The 17,659-nt window shown below is 44.4% G+C and overlaps 1 protein-coding gene across 16 annotated transcripts in view; it reads left to right on the top strand.

The window, feature by feature from the left end:
- ANKMY1 (ankyrin repeat and MYND domain containing 1) overlaps positions 1-17,659 on the top strand; it is a 106,229-nt gene that overhangs the window by 10,370 nt on the left and 78,200 nt on the right. For 15 of the 16 annotated variants that reach the window (XM_054479273.2, XM_054479252.2, XM_054479256.2 and 12 more), the window contains exons 2-4: positions 151-313; positions 2,457-2,646; positions 4,464-4,607. In XM_054479273.2, the coding sequence (XP_054335248.2) occupies positions 151-313; positions 2,457-2,646; positions 4,464-4,607 (497 nt within the window). The remainder of the gene's footprint in view (positions 1-150; positions 314-2,456; positions 2,647-4,463; positions 4,608-17,659) is intronic. The other variant, XM_054479264.2, reaches the window with a different exon arrangement.

The following is a 17,659-nucleotide window of genomic DNA, read 5'->3' as shown; positions in this document are numbered from 1 at the left end:
GGCCGGTGGGTGGCGGTCCAGGCTCCGGTGCGGTTCAGGGAGGGGCTTGGGTTCTCTGAGGCTCAGGGGCCGCGGGCGGGGCCTTGGGCGCCCTCCGAGTTCCCGGCGGGAGCCCTGGGGGCAAATGTGCGGTCCTGACATCGCTTGCAGGTTGGAAGACCACAGACATGGATGGGGGCCATGCCTCCTTTAGCTTAGAGGACGAAGTCTCTGGGGCTGGCAGCCCCCAACGCCCGCTAGAGGGGAAGGGCGGCGAGACCCCAGCTGCCGAGGAGCCGGGGTCCCTGAAGAACTATGCTGTCTTCGCCACAAGGTGCGGGGGACCCTCCAGCAGGGAGGTCCGACCCTGACCCTGGGCCCTGGGTTAGCGGGGATTTTCCTTAAGGCAAGCAGTAAAAATCGCTAAACTGTGTTACTCCCTGAGAAATTAGTTTCTGGAGAAATCTGAAAGCCTCAACACTGTATCAGCAACCACTGAGGAAAACGATAATAGATGGTAATTGGAACCTTCTCGTGTCCCTTCCTGCCTGCACACTCTGCCACCCGTGTCGCCACCTAGTGGAGGGAGGGAACGTTTGTTTCCCTCACGAGATGGGGCTCCCAAGTTGTCTCCATCTTCACAGCTCTGTTCACAGCAAGGGCTGCTTTGAGCCAGGGGCTGCCCTGGAGTCTCACTGCAGCATCTCACGAGGTCCCCCTGTCACCCCATCGTGCTTGTCCCTGTTTGTGGGCCTCGAAAACTCAGTCCAGCCCTGGCCCAGTGTGATGGGTGTTGGGGACCAGCCTCAACACCACCCGTAGAGTACCCAAAGTCTGGTGGGGACAAAGGATTGAGAAGAGACAGGTTAAGAGTTGAAAGGTGGGGAGCCCGGGGGCCAGTTGCAAAATGGAGGCTGCAAAAGGCTCAGAGCTCTGGTCTCCACACTATTTATTGAGTACACTTAGATCTGAGAAGCAGATGTTCAGGGTGAAACAGTGAAAGGGTGGCAGTGCGTCATAGGTGTAATCTATAGTAATAGCGGTTTAAATGAATCTCCTTTGTGCTCAAACATACTATCTTTAACTTATCAGAGAGTAGCTAGTGGGAGCGGGCTTAACTAGGAGCCTGCACGTCTGTCCACATTCCAGTGCTTCAGAGGAGAGTCTTTCTCCTTGAACACAGTGTTTACAGATAAGACAGCGGATCTCGCTCTGGGCATGGGAACATGATGGCAATTAGGAGGCTTTCCTCTTCAGAGGCCTCTTGTGGCTTTCCACAATTTATTGTCCCATATTTTCATGGTCTGTTTATACAGGCACCCCACAAGCCCTTTTCCCACGAGCCCTTTGCCCAACAATGGGCTTTGGGAGGTGGCTAGGTTTAGATGGGGTGGTGAAGATGGAGCCCATGATGGGATGAGTGTACCTATGAGAAGCGGAAGAGCCCAGAGTTCCCCCATCCTCTCTCACTACCATGTGGGGAGCCAATGAGAAGGTGGCTCCACAGGCCGGTAAGAGGACCCTCCCTAGGCAGGGACGCTGCCGGCACCTTGGCCAGGGATGGCCGCCCTGCACAGCTGAGAACTGAAGGCCCTTTGAGATGCCCCGTCATCTGTGGGGGTCTCAGATGCTCCGTCCATCTGGGGGGGAACTGAGATGCCCTGTCTATCTTTCATGGTCGGAGGCACCCCATCCACCTGTGTTGGTCTGGGATGCCCTGTCCTTCTGTAGGGGTCTGAGACACCCCATCCACCTGTATTGGTCTGGGATGCCCTGTCCTTCTGTAGGGGTCTGAGACACCCCATCCATCTGTGGAGGTCTGAGGCGCCACGACTTTTGTGGTGTGAGATGCCCCGTCCGTCTGTGGGGGATCTGACACGCCCCGTCTGTCTGTGGATGCCCTATGAGTTACGGCAAATCCACCCTGGTTTGTGCTCCTTGTTGCAGCATACTCCCCAGCCCTGCATCCATCCATCTGTCCACCTATCCACCTGTCCATCCTAGTATCAGCTGGCTGCCTCTCGAGCTGCCTTCCGACCTTCCATGGGTCCACATGTATGGGCAGTCTGCTTTCTGTCCAGCTTGGGGCTGGCACTGCTGGCCCTTGAATGAGGACCCTGCTGTGGGCACCCATGTCCTGCAGGCAGCTGGAGTGGGACAGAGGGCCATCGATCTCAGGAGATGCCGCCAGCAGGCCCGGGCTGGACAGGCCGACTGGTCCAGCCTCTAGGGACTGGCAGCATCTCTCCTATCCGTTGGCAGCCTTACTGTGCATTCTACTTCCTGTGTGGCCTTGGGCAATCGCTGCACCCTCTGTGCCTCGGTTTTCTCTCCTGTGGAGTGGGGATGCAGCAGCACCTGCCCCGGGACTGTAGGATGAAATGAGATGCTGGGTTGTGCTCGGGGGTTGTGCTCAGCAGTCACCGAAGGCACTGCAGCCATCTCACTCTTCCCTCCTTCTGCTCCTGTCCTTTTAGGGATGTTTCAGCAGCCCCTGAGAAGGAAGAGGAGGAATCTGAGGGCCTGCTGAGGGCGCAGGACCTGAGGGAGTCCTACATCCAGCTCTTCCAGGGTGTGCAGGAGTGGCAGGATGGTTGCATATACCAGGGGGAGTTTGGGTTGAACATGAAGCTTGGATATGGCGAATTCTCTTGGCCCACAGGGGAGGTAACTGCTTCCACACTTTCTCCGCCTCCTCCCCTAGGGCCTCTGGTGCCTGGCCTTTCTCCTCCGAAGAGTGATGGGACAGGAACTTTTAGGCCCATCAACAGGAAGGATGCTAGGCTAAAGTTTTTCCTCCTTGAGAAATGTCCAGAGAAAAGCATCTTTCCCAACTTCCAAAATCACACCCATGGTTTGCTGGGGTCCCAGGATGAGGTTTGGGAAGCTGTGACTTAAGAAGATAAGTTCTTATTCTGGGCAAACGTTTTAAAATTATGAATTACCATAGCGACTCGTATATTTACCTTGGTGAAATTGCTTGTGTCTAGGCTTAAGCAGAAGGCAGCGAATGTTCTAAAAGACAAAATGAGAACAAGTTTTGCACCCCCAGGCTAGGTCCTGAGCCCACATTCAATGCAGCTGAAACTGAAAAGGCCTCTGTTGGCGCTTGCCATGGAAAGTCCAGGGGTGAGGTAGCCTCAGGCCTGGCTGGATCCAGGATTCTAATGATCTAACTAGGTCCTCTCTCTTTCCATCTCCATGAGGGGGTTCTAAGACTGACCTTGTTCCATCTGCCCAGACCCTGGGGGTGGCATCAAACACCCCTGGGAAAGAGAGAGGCCCCAGCAGGATGCTGGTCTGACTTGGGGATGCATGAAGTGGTCAAGTGCATCAAGGGTGGGGCAGGGGTAAGGCGTCCTCTGGTTGGCCAGGCCTGGCCCAGGCGCTGGGGCTGGGTCCCTTGGGGAATCCTCTTTGTAGGGAGAGGTTATTTGTTGTCAGAAGAAAGGGAAGGGACACTAAGCTGTGAAAACTGCCATGCCCTTCATGTCAGGGTCAGGTCTGGGTGGACTGTGAGCATGGATGGCTGTGCGGGCACTCCAGGCCCATCCTGTTTCTGAGAAAAAGGTGGTGCCTGGCACTCAGCATGAGGGTCTCCTGGCTGGAAGCCCTTGTCATAAATGTCACATTCTTTTTTTTTTTCGAGATGGAATTTTACTCTTGTTGCCCAGGCTGGAGTGCAATGGCACGATCTCAGCTCACTGCAACCTCTGCCTCCAGGGTTCTAGCGATTCTCCTGCCTCAGCCTCCTGAGTAGCTGGGATTACAGGCATGCACCACCACCCCCAGCTAATTTTTGTATTTTTAGTAGAGACGGGGTTTCACCATGTTGGTCAGGCTGGTCTTGAACTCCTGACCTTAGATGATCCACCTGTCTCAGCCTCCCAAAGTGCTGGGATTACAGATGTGAGCCACCACACCTGGCCAAAGGTCACATTCTTTTTCCCTCTGGGGGCCTTTTGTAGAGGGGCAGGCTCTGACACACTCACTCCTGTTGTTTGTGGAGCTCACGTGTCCAACCAGTGCTGAAGAGTTATAAATCAGAGTCCTCCCCTGTGCCTACTGGGGCCCACAGCCAACTTCCCAGGGCCAGCCTGTCACCTGTGAACCTGGCAGGGAGCTCAGCAGCATGGGGCTCCTGAGTAGGGACAAGACCCTCCAAACCTAAGGTCAAGGTCACCAGGGAGAAGGCAAGTCCGTGCTCTCCTGACTCAGGATGTCTAGGCAGTTTTAAGCCTCGCCACAGTCCCCAGCCCGAGGAGAAGACAGAGAGGGAGCCTGGCTGTCAGGCTGACTGCCTGGTAACCCCTCTGGGTGCTTCAGTTGCCGACTCTAATAGTCGCATGCCAAGCATCCCTGAGTTCTGCCACAGCCCCGGGTGGTCCCCATTCATTGCCAACCAGGCATGTGGCTCGGCCTCTAGGGCATCCCGTCAGGTTCTGGAAGAGCAGCAATTTCTCACCAACTTCTCCATCTCACAGTCATACCATGGGCAGTTTTACTGGGACCACTGCCATGGCCTGGGTACCTACATGTGGCCAGATGGCTCCAGTTTCACGGGCACATTTTACCTCAGCCACCGAGAAGGCTACGGCACCATGTACATGAAGACACGGCTTTTCCAGGTGAGGGGGCTGCCATGTGTTCAGCTGGGGTCAAAGTGGCTGTGTGTGTCTAAGCCACTGGACAAAAAGATATTTAGGTCCTGGGGAAGTTTATTTGTTTAACTACAAGTAGCTTTTTTACTTTTAATGATTAAAATGGTACCAATAATAAGGGTATAGACAGAAAGTAAAAGCCTCCTTACATTTTATTCCCCAGAGGGATACTAGGAAATTGTTATATATCCTTTAGATTTAAGAAATGCACGTGTTTATTTTTAAATATGTAAACTGGATCACTGTACACATAATGTTTGAAATGTGCCTTTTTAAATGGAGAACATGCCTAGTCTTTCAAATACAGATGCCTTTCCCCCTTTTATTACAGTATAATTTACAGTAAAATTCACCCATTTTAATATATAGTTCTGAAATTTTTGACAATTATAGGGTTGTGTAACTACTACTGTAGTCAGGATATAAAAACAGTTCTGTCACCCCCAAAATATTGCCATGGCCTTTGTAATAAATGTCTCCTTCAACAAACTGTGGCTGATCTATTTTGGCCTAGAATTTTGCCCTTGTGAGAATGCCATATTAATGGTGTCAACAGAAGAAAACAAACTCTGAAAAATATTTTAAAGAGGTTTATTCTGAGCCAATATGAGTGGCTGTTACTGAAACACCAGGGGTTCGCTCTAGGTCTTTCTGCTTGCTGCACAGAAAGCCAATCACTGAGACAACGAGTATTGCCAAAGAAGAAGGCTGTAATTGGGAGGTGCAGCTGAAGAGATGGGAGCTCAATCTCAAATCCATCCCCCTGACTAAAACTAGGGGTTTATATATCAAGGAAGAAATGTAATAATGTGTGAGAAAGCAGGAACTTTGGAGGAGTAAGGAAGCAATCATGGTGAACAAAGGGCCTGGAGTCACATTGAATGCCATGGTCTGGTGAGTTTCAGTTCTTTGCTACTTTTTGAGAGGAGTTTCAGCTCTTTGATACTTTTTGAGAGGCCTGAAGGTCTTTCCTGAGGAACGATCTCAGATAAAACAAATTTAAGTTTCAAGCTTTAAGACCAGAAGGGTCAATTTTTATGTTTATCTGGAAGCAACTCTCTGTAGGATTACTGGGCTGGTTTCAGTCCCCCCTTTTTATTTATCAGTTCCTCAACCATGGGGAATCAGGTTGTGGATCTTTCTGGCTGCTCCATGCTGAGGAGGGGCATTGTGGGCAGCTCCATACCATGGGTGACCATGTGGTCACTTAGGAATCAAAGGTTAATCTAATATAGAGTTTTCTTCTAAAAGACAATCTTTCTCTTTCCATTCCCCCACTTGCATCAAAGACAAATCACAGTAGGACAGCCTACTTGGAAAATAAGCATCAGTTTCCTAGTGCCCTGATTACCCACACGAAGTACAGCAAGAACCGTGGTTCACATAGGCTGTCCTAAACTGGCTTCGCTGGAACCTCTCACAAGGGCATTTCAGTCAAAGCCTTGGGAAAATAACCAGTTCCCCCAACTGTGTCCCATTATAAAATAAAACAGATTCTTATTAAACATATGCAAACAAACACATTGCCATGAATTAAGAATATTCACAAATAGTTTAAAAATTCTGGAGAAATTAGGTAGAGAGAGAAATATGACTCAAATTTTGTTTACAAATGTATACTCAGTACATTTAAAGTATATTTCAAGGTTATAAATAGCTCAAAAGAAAAAAATTATCCTGACTCTGAAAGACAAAAGAAGAATCAGCAATATTAAAAAAAAAATAAAAATAAAAAGTATTACAGTCTTCCATTAGCTCAGTGCATGCAGTCAACTCCTGCTCTGTGTCATATTGGGTTAGCAATGTTTATGAACACATCAGCCTTCCAATTAGTGCAGTGGAAGTTTTCTCTCTCATCTAATGGCACAATCTCCAAAGTTATCAGAAACCTGAATTCAATAGTCCTTTTCAAGAACTCCCCCAAAGAAGCAAGCCCTGGGTGGTAGCTGATTATAAGTCACTTTTTTTGAGAAAGATCAAAGCAAAACAACAATTGTGGATGACAAAAGTCTTAAGGCAGCCATGGTCAAAAGACACAGATGACAAGGAAATTTGGTTATTTCTGTGTCATACGACAATTTAACATAATAATCATTAACTATTACTGACAACATATATTTAAACATATTAGAATTTCAAGAATGTCATAAATCCTGGAACACATATTAATAACATGTATATAAATATAACCCAAAGAAAGTTAAATACCACCTCACAATTTACAATGCTTCCTGTATAATTCTAATTTAACAAATAAGCCTAATATGTCTCTCTTGGACTTCAGGAAGCCTAATATCCAAAAAAAGTTAATTTAAGATCAAAAATACTGAATTTAGAACTTGAAAATTTGCTGTTGAAAAGCCTGTCAAATATCAAAGGCTTAAGACACTTGATGTCATAAAATAGGATCACAAGTTACTATAGGACAGTCATTTAGCCAAAATTATAATACAAAAACATTTTCTCTTTGACAGCATACTCAGTTTCCTGAGCAGTAAGACCTAAACAAAAGGCAGCATGACCTGTAATCCCAGCACTTTGGGAGGCCAAGGTGGGTGGATCACTTGAGGTCAGGAGTTCGAGACCAGCCTGGCCAACATGGAGAAACCCTGTCTTTACTAAAAATACAAAAATTAGCTAGGTGTAGTGGCGTGTGCCTGTACTCCCAGCTACTCGGAAGGCTGAAGCACGAGAAACGCTTGAACCCGGGAGGCAGAGGTTGCAGTGAGCTGAGATTGCGTCACTGCGTTCCATCCTGAGTGACAGAGTGAGACTCTGTCTCAAACAAACAAAAACAGCATGAGACCAACTAAATCTGTCTCCCTCTCTCCCTCTATTTTTTATTCTGTAGTTTTACTCAAAAGGTAAACAAAAATCTCATCTCTTACATGAACAATTTTTTCGAAAGAGAAAACCATATTTTACCTTTCTATGGTGTATTATTAATGTTAAAGTTAATTTTAATAAAACCTTATAAACAAATCTATCTAATTTTAATCAGTTTAACCATAAGGTACGATTTCTATATACTTTTTATAACCTTTCACAATTTTTTTTTTTTTTTTGTGATGGAGTCTCACTCTGTTGCCCAGGCTGGAGTGAGTGGCGTGATCTCGGCTCACTGCAAGCTCCGCCTCCCGGGTTCACGCCATTCTCCTGCCTCAGCCTCCCGAGTAGCTGGGACTACAGGTGCCTGCCACCACGCCCAGATAATTTTTTTGTATTTTTAGTAGAGACGGGGTTTCACTGTGTTAGCCAGGATGGTCTCGATCTCCTGACCTTGTGATCCGGCCACCTCAGCCTCCCAAAGTGCTGGGATTACAGGCGTGAGCCACTGTGCCTGGCCAACAATTTTCTATTAAAGACCAGATCAGTGCTCCTAGGAAACCATGTTATTCTGACACACGGACCCAGACACTGGTCTTGCATTAGTGCACTTTTCATACTAATGTTTAGTTTATAGAAAAACTCTCAACTAATATTATTCCTCAAAATCAGCCCTTAAAATCTCGTGTACCCACCGCTTCTGCAATAGTCCCTGGGCCTAGAGGGATTGAACAGTTTTAATTCTGGCCCTGTGTCTCACGAAAGCAGTTCATTTTGATTGTCTCCTTCTCCTGGGTCTGAGGATGAGGCTTCAACTGGTGTCAATACTATAAAGATGTAGCAGGGATTGGTGCCTTCTTCAGACCCAGGATTCAAAGCCCTGTAAGTTAATAGCATAAGGATTACTCAATAGGATATTTATACTGCAGAAAGTCCTATCATTCTCTCTAATATGTTACAAATTAAAACACTGTGATTGGGTGTTTGAGTTACTGCCTGCAGCACTTTAAACCACTGTATTAAAGAGTTAGGTTGCTCACTGCATATGTCTAGTTGCTAGCACTCTAAGGACAGAACTGTGACCGAAAACATCAAAGTGTGGTAAGTCCTATGCTAAACTTACCAAAGTAAGACAACTAACTTTTCTTTCCATCATTTAACCCATTTACTGTTTGCCCCAAGAATACTCATCTCTAATCCTAATGTGACATCATATACATTAGGATTAGAGACAAGTTCCATTTAGAAATAACCCTAAGAAGAGTTTTTTTATTTTATTTTTACATTGAAAATCAGATGTGCTTCAGCCTCAAAGAGCATGTTTATGTAAAATTAAATGAGTGTTGGCAGCGAGCTGCACTTTTTTTTTCCTAAATGAGAAATGGGTTAAAATGATGGTAAACACAAACATAAATTTTGTAAATTCAATATTAATTTCCTTTCTTTTAATCTCCTTTCACTTAAATATTATACAACAAAACAGCGACAAAGTAAGAACAAGCACACCCATCTTAATACATTGTTCTGAAAGTTTTGTATAACTTCTTTTCAGCTATTTTAAAAGGGTATCATCACACATTTACAAGATTGGTTTCTAGATACAGTACTGACAACTGATGAGGTAACTTTCACCACTAAAATCTTCAAACCAGTGCAACACTTGTGCATACTTTGTTGCGAGTACACACATGAAGGCCCATCAGTGATAAATGGCTTAGGATCAAAAATCACTAGAAACTCTCACATTTTTATTATCATTACTTAATCCAAGTGAATGTCACTTAGTTTTAATAATGGTAAACACAACTAAATTAGTTTGAGAAAAATCCCAAATAATATAATTTCTTTAAGGACAAGGCCAATCTTTCCTAAACATTAAAACTTTGTACCCACATCACAGTTTTTTTTCTCATTACCTAAAGGAAAGATTGGAAACCAACTCAAATTGATTGAATTGAATGACCTTGGAAATAAACACCATTTAAACATTTTTATTCTCACCTACTTTTTCAAGTAACAAAATAAATAGTGTACTATTTCTGCTCAGAACTTGTAAAAATAAGTCTTCTCTAGATTATTTGAGGTAAGCAAAACCAACTACATTTTAATTGGCTGGTGTGCTCTATCAATTTTTGCAGGCTTGACAAAGGTAGTTTAGGAATTCTAGATAAACAGAACAAATGATGACTTGTTAGAAATACATAGGAAATAAAGTGACTATTCACCGAACAAAATACAAGCCTTCCATTAAAAAACTAAAAAGTATCAGTGGTTTTATATATATGTATATATAAGTAAAACACAAAGGAGAACAAAGAGCAAATAACTGAAAATGAAAAGCAAAAACAAGTAAACAGGATACCAATCCCAAATCTTTCTCCTACTCAGTTATCAGTTGACCGTGGATGCTACATGCTACAGTATTACCCAGAGCCTAAAATAACACATAATATTTTGTTCCTTGTACACAAATTAATGTCTTTAAGGCCACCAACACCACTATACATTTTGTGCAATTAAGAAATTCACTTCAGGCACATGACCAGTAAGTACCTTAGTGCTAGTGCTATCTATGCAGAAGCACAAATACAGTGTGAAACAAAGCAATGCAGGCATTTACGTGATATTTGGCTCCATGTTAAATCTGGCTTCATGCTTAACTCTATTAAAAAAAGAATTGCTGGCCAGGCGCAGTGGCTCACGCCGGTAATCCTGGCACTTTGGGAGGTCGAGGTGGGTGGGTCAGGAGGTCAGGAGATTGAGACCATCGTGGCTAACACGGTGAAACCTTGTCATTACTAAAAAAAAAATACAAAATAATTAGCCGGGCATGGTGGCGGGCGCCTGTAGTCCCAGCTACCTAGGAGGCTGAGGCAGGAGGATGGCATGAACCTGGGAGGTGGAGGTTGCAGTGAGCCGAGATTGCACCACTGCACTCCAGCCTGGGCAACAGAGACAAAAAAAAAAAAAAAAAAAAAAAAAAAAAAGAATTACTAAACTGCTAATGTATTTAATGACAATGTTTCTTAATTTACCTTCATCAAGAGTAAGACCTTTAACTTTGAGCAATTTTTTTTTTCTTTTTTTAAAATAATTTTTATTTTATTTTTTAAAATTTATTTTATTATTATCAAACTTTTAAGTTTTAGGGTACATGTGCACAATGTGCAGGTTAGTTACATATGTATACATGTGCCATGCTGGTGTGCTGCACCCATTAACTCGTCATTTAGCATTAGGTATATCTCCTAAAGCTATCCCTCCCGCCTCCCCCCACCCCACAACAGTCCCCAGAGTGTGATGTTCCCCTTCCTGTGTCCATGTGTTCTCATTGTTCAATTCCCATCTATGAGTGACAACATGCGGTGTTTGGTTTTTTGTCCTTGCGATAGTTTACTGAGAATGATGATTTCCAATTTCATCCATGTCCCTACAAAGGACATGAACTCATCATGAGCAATGTTAATTAGCCAAACTTCTCCAATGTTCTATCAGGTTTTAAAGAATATTTTACTATCTAAACTTTTTCAGCTTTCTATTTTCTCTGCATGTGCATGAAGATAGACACACAGAGAAACAGGAAAAAACTACATATGCTTTACACAGACCATCTGTGATATGCTTGGACTTCCTGTTTTGTCCTAAATTTTCTTTTCTTTTTTAAGTAACCAATCATTATAGGACAAAAATTTACTGTACAAGATTTCTTTCTTGTGAAAAATTATTATTTTTTCTTTATAACCTTCCTTAACAAATATATATCTTCATATTCGTAACTTTCTTCACATCTCTCTCCCACTGGTTCCTTTCTACTTTGTTTCATAAATAACCTTTTAAGTCTATAATTTGAATTAACCTTTAGATAACTTCTGAGTTGGACAAAATTATTCTTTTTCTCACTAAGAGCACATCTTCTTTGGTATATTTTATATACAGAATTATAATTAACTATAATTTTTATTCTTAGTAACCTTACATTTTAGTGAAACCCTAGGAAGCAAGAAGTCCCAAACTATCAGATATTAGCATTTTATAGATGAGAACAGTTCCACAATATTTAGAAACATATTTCCCCATACCATAACCTTTTCTTAATTGGAAATGACTTAGGTGTCTAATGAACATCAAAAATAATTGTAAAGTTTTAAATTACACAAAAAGTTCACCTATAGCACTTATATAATGTATATAAATACATTTTATTTTTAGCAGTTTATCTAGATTATTTATGTATCATTTATTTCCTTGTTAACCATTTTATAACCTGTGAATATTACGTATTCATCTAAATAAGAAACTTAAAGTTAACTGCATGGGTATTTTCACCAATAACTCAGAAGATTCAGCTGCTTTCATTAAAGTAACAACATTAAATTAGTCGTACTTATAAAAAAATTCACAGAAGATAATTTTGTTTTGGCTGAGTTTATAGTTTTATAACCTTCTGTCCCAAACCCTGATATCTCAAAATATCTAGCAAAGACAAATATAAAACCCAGATAAAAATACATGCTGACAATTCTGAAGACATTTCTATTTTTATTTTACCTATAATTTCTTTCTTTTTTTTTTGTTTTTTTTTTTGAGACAGAGTCTCGCTCTTATCGCCCAGGCTGGAGTGTGGTGGCACAATCTCGGCTCACTGCAAGCTCCGCTTCCCAGGTTCATGCCATTCTCCTGCCTCACCCTCCCGAGTAGCTGGGACTACAGGTGCTTGCCACCACACCCGGCTAATTTTTTTTTTTTGTATTTTTAGTAGAGATGGGGTTTCACTGTGTTACCCAGGATGATCTCAATCTCCTGACCTTGTGATCTGCCCGTCTCGGCCTCCCAAAGTGCTGGGATTACAGGCGTGAGCCACCGTGCCCAGCCTATTTTACCTATAATTTCAAAGCCAGTTTGTTTAGTGAAGATTGAAGGGGTGGGTTGCCCCTCCACACCTGTGGGTGTTTCTCATTAGGTGGAGTGAGAGACTTGGAAAAGAAAGAGACACAAAGTATAGAGAAAGAAAAAAGGGGGCCCAGAGGACCGGCGTTCAGCATACGGAGGATCCCACAGGCCTCTGAGTTCCCTTAGTATTTACTGATCATTATTGGGTGTTTCTCGGAGAGGGGGATGTGGCAGGGTCACAGGATAATAGTGAAGAGGAGGTCAGCAGGTAAACACGTGAACAAAAGTCTCTGCATCATGAACAAGGTAAAGAATTAAATGCTGTGCTTTAGATATGCATACACATAAACATCTCAATGCCTTAAAGAGCAGTATTGCTGCCCGCATGTCCCACTTCCAGCCCTAAGGCGGTTTTTCCCCCATCTCAGTAGATGGAATATACAATGGGGTTTTATACTGAGACATTCCATTGCCCAGGGACGGGCAAGAGACAGATGCCTTCCTCTTGTCTCAACTGCAAAGAGGCGTTCCTTCCTCTTATACTAATCCTCCTCAGCACAGACCCTTTACAGGTGTCGGGCTGGGTGACGGTCAGGTCTTTCCCTTCCCATGAGGCCATATTTCAGACTATCACATGGGGAGAAACCTTGGACAATATCTGGGTTTCCTAGGCAGAGGTCCCTGCGGCCTTCTGCAGTGTTTGTGTCCCTGGGTACTTGAGATGAGGGAGTGGTGATGATTCTTAACGAGCATGCTGCCTTCAAGCATCTGTTTAACAAAGCACATCTTGCACAGCCCTTAATCCATTTAACCCTGAGTTGACACAGCACATCTTTCAGGGAGCACAGGGTTGGGGGTAAGGTTACAGATTAATAGCATCTCAAGGCAGAAGAATTTCTCTTAGTACAGAACAAAATGGAGTCTCCTATGTCTACTTCTTTCTACACAGACGCAGTAACAATCTGATCTCTCTCTCTTTTCCCCACAGAAGATTTACTTAAATCTCGTGAAAACTGCTTGGACTTACTTGCTTAATTAATGAAATTGAAAATTAAGTAAACAATTTACTTAATTATATAATTTACTTAATTTCAATTCATAAATTTACTTAATTTATGTGTTGAAAATTGCTTGGACTTATTTACTTAATTTTTGAGTGCTCTTTTATTTACAAACCAACTCGGTAGACTCAACATATAACATAATAAATGTATATATATATATAAAAATACATCTAGACATGTACACACACACACACACATTCAATTGCTTTTACCTTGGAACTCTAGCCGTGAGATAGCAATACAAACTCACCAGTCTACAAATTTGTTTACATGGCTGAACTTTGTTAGTCTCAATAGGTAATCCAGTGAAGGCTGTGGATCAAAATTTTGGGTAAAGCAGTTTCCATGGCAGTTTGAATTTTTTTTTTTTTTTTTTCTTGAGACGGAGTCTCGCTCTGTCGCCCAGGCTGGAGTGCAGTGGCGCGGTATCAGCTCACTGCAAACTCCACCTCCCAGGTGCAAGTGATTCTCTGCCTCGGCCTCCAGAGTAGCTGGGATTACAGGTGCCTGCCACCACGCCTGGCTGATTTTTGTATTTTTAGTAGAGATGGGGTTTTGCCCTCTTGGCCAGGCTAGTCTTGAACTCCTGACCTTGTAATCCACCTGCCTTGACTTCCCAAAGTGCTGGGATTACAGGCAGAGCCACTGTGCCTGGCCCCCTTTTTTTTTTCTTCTGAGGTGGAGTCTTGCTGTCATCCAGGCTGGAGTGCAGTGGCACAATCTTGGCTCACTGCAGCCTCTGCCCCCTGGGTTCCAGCGATTCTCCTGCCTCAGCCTCCTGAGTCGCTGGGATTACAGGCGAACGCCACTACGCCCAGCTAATTTTTGTATTTTTAGTAGTTGGGGTTTTGCCATGTTGGCCAGGCTGGTCTCAAACTCCTGACCTTAGGTGATCTGCCCACCTTGGCCTCCCAAGGTGCTGGGATTACAGGCATGAGCCACTGTGCCTGGCCAGCAGTTTGATTTTTAAAGGCCAAACCTCCCCAGACCCCAAAGAGCACTTAGGCCAAACAGCACCCCAGAAGAACATCACCTGAAACAGACTAATCTGGCCCAACCCTGCTTAAAACAGCAACATAGGCCCGGCGTGGTGGCTCACGCCTGTAATCCCAGTGCTTTGGGAGGCTGAAGCAGGCGGATCACGAGGTCAGGAGATCGAGATCATCCTGGCTAACATGGTGAAACCCCATCTCAACTAAAAATACAAAAAATCAGCCAGGCGTGGTGGCATGCGCCTGTAGTCCCAGCTACTTGGGAGGCTGAGGCAGGTGAATGGCATGAACCTGGGAGGTGGAGCTTGCAGTGAGCTGAGATGGTGCCTTTGCACTCCAGCCTGGGCGAGAGCGAGACTCCGTCTCAAAAAAAAAAAAAAAAAAAAGTAACATAAAAGCCACATGGAACTTCATCTTGCTTTCCCATTGAACAGCAAACTCTGAATTCCAAAGAATATTGGGGCCAAAAAGTATTACAAAAAAATATCAGTTTACCGAATTTTAATTTCCCATGGCACACACACAATCACCAAAAGACAATCCAACTGCTGCGGCAAGAAGCCCCAAGAGTGTCCCAACTGAAACAGTCAGGGTGCTTCCTCTCTTCATGGATTGGGCTTGGTCACCCTGCACACAAAAATTCCTTTGGAATTTCCCAAATTAAGAAGAGCTGATCCTGCTGTCTGGCACTCAGAAAAGATACTTTCCCAGGCACACACATAACACACAGTTACAAACAAGCCCTCAGGAGTGTCCATACTGAAACAGTTGGGGTGCTTTCCTCTCTTAGTTAGTTGGGCTTGCTGAACCTGAAAATGGAATTTCCTTTAAAAATTTCCCAAGTTGAGAGGAGCAGATCCTGCTGTTTGGGCCCACAAAGGACACTCACTTGAGTGATGTCCTTTGATGCAGATGTCAAATTTCAAAGACAGTGCTTCTGAGGTGATCAAGAACGCTTCTGGGGCTGGCAGCAGTGAGGTCAGAGAGGGACGGAGACTCTCATCTCCAGCCAAAATTGGGCTGGCAGCTGTTTAGGAGGGCTTCTGAGACTTCAGGCCTTCAGCAACTGATCCACAAGCAATGTGTTCCTTGTCAGGGAACAAAAATCTGTTACTGAAACACCACGGGTTCAGTCTAGGTCCTGCTGCTCACCCTGCAGAAAGCCAGTCACTGAGACCAGGAGTACTGCAAAAGAAGGCTTTAATCAGGTGCTGCAGCCAAGGAGACTGGGGCTCAGTCTCAAATCCATCTCCATGACTGACTAGAACTAGGGGGTTTAGATAGCAGGGAAGAAATGTAACAATGGGTAAGAAAACAGGAACTCAGGAGGGGTAAGGAAGCAATCATGGTGAATGAGGGGCCTGGAGTCTCATTGGATGCAGTGATCTGGTGAGTTTCAGTTCTTTGATACTTTTTGAGAGACGTGGGCTTCCTTTCCTGAGGAAAGAAGCACATAAAACAAAGTTTCAAGCTTTAAGACCAGAAGGGTCGATTTCTGTGTTTATCCTAAAAACTGTCTATGGGGCTGTTGGGTCAGTTTCATGACCATGGCTCAGCGAAACACAATCTCAGGGAGTCCTGAGAAAGTGTGCCTGAGGCAGTCAGATTAGTCTTATGTGTTTAAGGGAGACAAGAACTAACGCAAAGACCTAAATCAGTACGTGGCAAACACACATTGGTTAGGTCCAAAAAGGTGGGATGTCTGGAAGAGGAGGCTTACAGGTTATAGGTGGATTCAGGGACTCTGTAATTTGCAGTCGGTTAAAGGCTCTATCTAAAACTTGGAGTCAACACAAAGGAATGTTTTAAGTTAAGGATGCTACATAGCAAGATTGATGGCCTGCAAGTGTGGCCTTGCCATGCATGGCTTTAGGTCCTGTTTATAATTGGGTACTTATTGCTATAGAGAGTCTGTTTTGTCAGCCTTCTGGTCTCTATTTTAACATTAGTGCTGGTCAGTTGTGTCTAAATTCCAAAAGAGAGGGGGTATAGCAAGGTATGTCTGACTTCCCTTCCTGCTATGGCTAAGCACACAGTTTTTCAGGTTTTTCTGGGGTCCTCTTGGCCAGGAGGGGGTCCATTCAGTCTGTTCAGGGGGATTAGGATCTTATTTTTAGTTTACAATCAAATCACACAATGTGCAGCCTTTTGAGTCTGGCATCTGACACTTAGCATCATGCATTTGAGATTCATCTGTTTGTTCCAGGAGTTTGTTCCTTTTATTGTTTAATACATTTTCATTGTGTGGAGCTACCATAGTTTATTCCCCTGATGAAGGACATTTGAGTTGTTTCCAGTGTTCGGCAATTATGAATAATCCCATTGTGTCCGGAATTGGTGGGCTCTTGGTCTCACTGACTTCAAGAATGAAGCCGTGGACCCTCGTGGTGCGTGTCACAGTTCCTAAAGATGGTGTGTCCGGAGTTTGTTCCTTCTGATGTTCGGACGTGTTCGGAGTTTCTTCCTTCCGGTGGATTCGTGGTCTCACTGGCTTCAGGAATGAAGCTGCAGACCTTTGCGGTGAGTGTTACAGCTCTTAAGGCGGCACGTCTGGAGTTGTTTGTTCCTCCTGTCCGGAGTTGTTCGTTCCTTCCAGTGGGTTTGTGGTCTCACTGGCCTCCGGAGTGAAGCTGCAGACCTTCGTGGTGAGTGTTGCAGCTCAAACGCAGTGCAGACCCAAAGAGTGAGCAGCAAGATTTACTGCAAAGAGCTAAAGAACAAAGCTTCCACAGTGTGGAAGAGGACCCGAGTGGGTTGCCCCTGGCTGGCTCGGGCAGCCTGCCTTTATTCCCTTATCTGACCCCACCCACATCCTGCTGATTGGTCCATTTTACAGAGAGCTGATTGGTCCATTTTGACAAAGTGCTGATTGGTGGATTTACAATCCCTGAGCAAGACACAGAGTGCTGATTGATGCATTTACAATCCTCTAGCTAGACATAAAATTTCTCCAAGTCCCCACCAGATTAGCTAGATACAGAGTGCTGATTGGTGCATCCACAAACCCCAAGCTAGACACAGAGTGCTGATTGGTGCATTTACAAACCTTGAGCTAGACACAGAGTGATGATTGGTGCATTTACAATCCTTTAGCTAGGCACCAAAGTTCTCCAAGACCCCCACTAGATTCAGGAGCTCAGCTAGCTTTGCCTAGTGGATCCCACGCCAGGGTCACCAGGGGAGGTGCCCGCCAGTGCCGCACCACACGCCCACACTCCTCGGCCCTTGGGTGGTGGATGGGACTGGG

The sequence above is a fragment of the Pongo pygmaeus genome, chromosome 11 (genome assembly GCF_028885625.2).
Source record: "Pongo pygmaeus isolate AG05252 chromosome 11, NHGRI_mPonPyg2-v2.0_pri, whole genome shotgun sequence".
Taxonomy (NCBI): Eukaryota; Metazoa; Chordata; class Mammalia; order Primates; family Hominidae; genus Pongo; species Pongo pygmaeus.
This window is presented reverse-complemented; position numbering and strand designations above follow the sequence as displayed.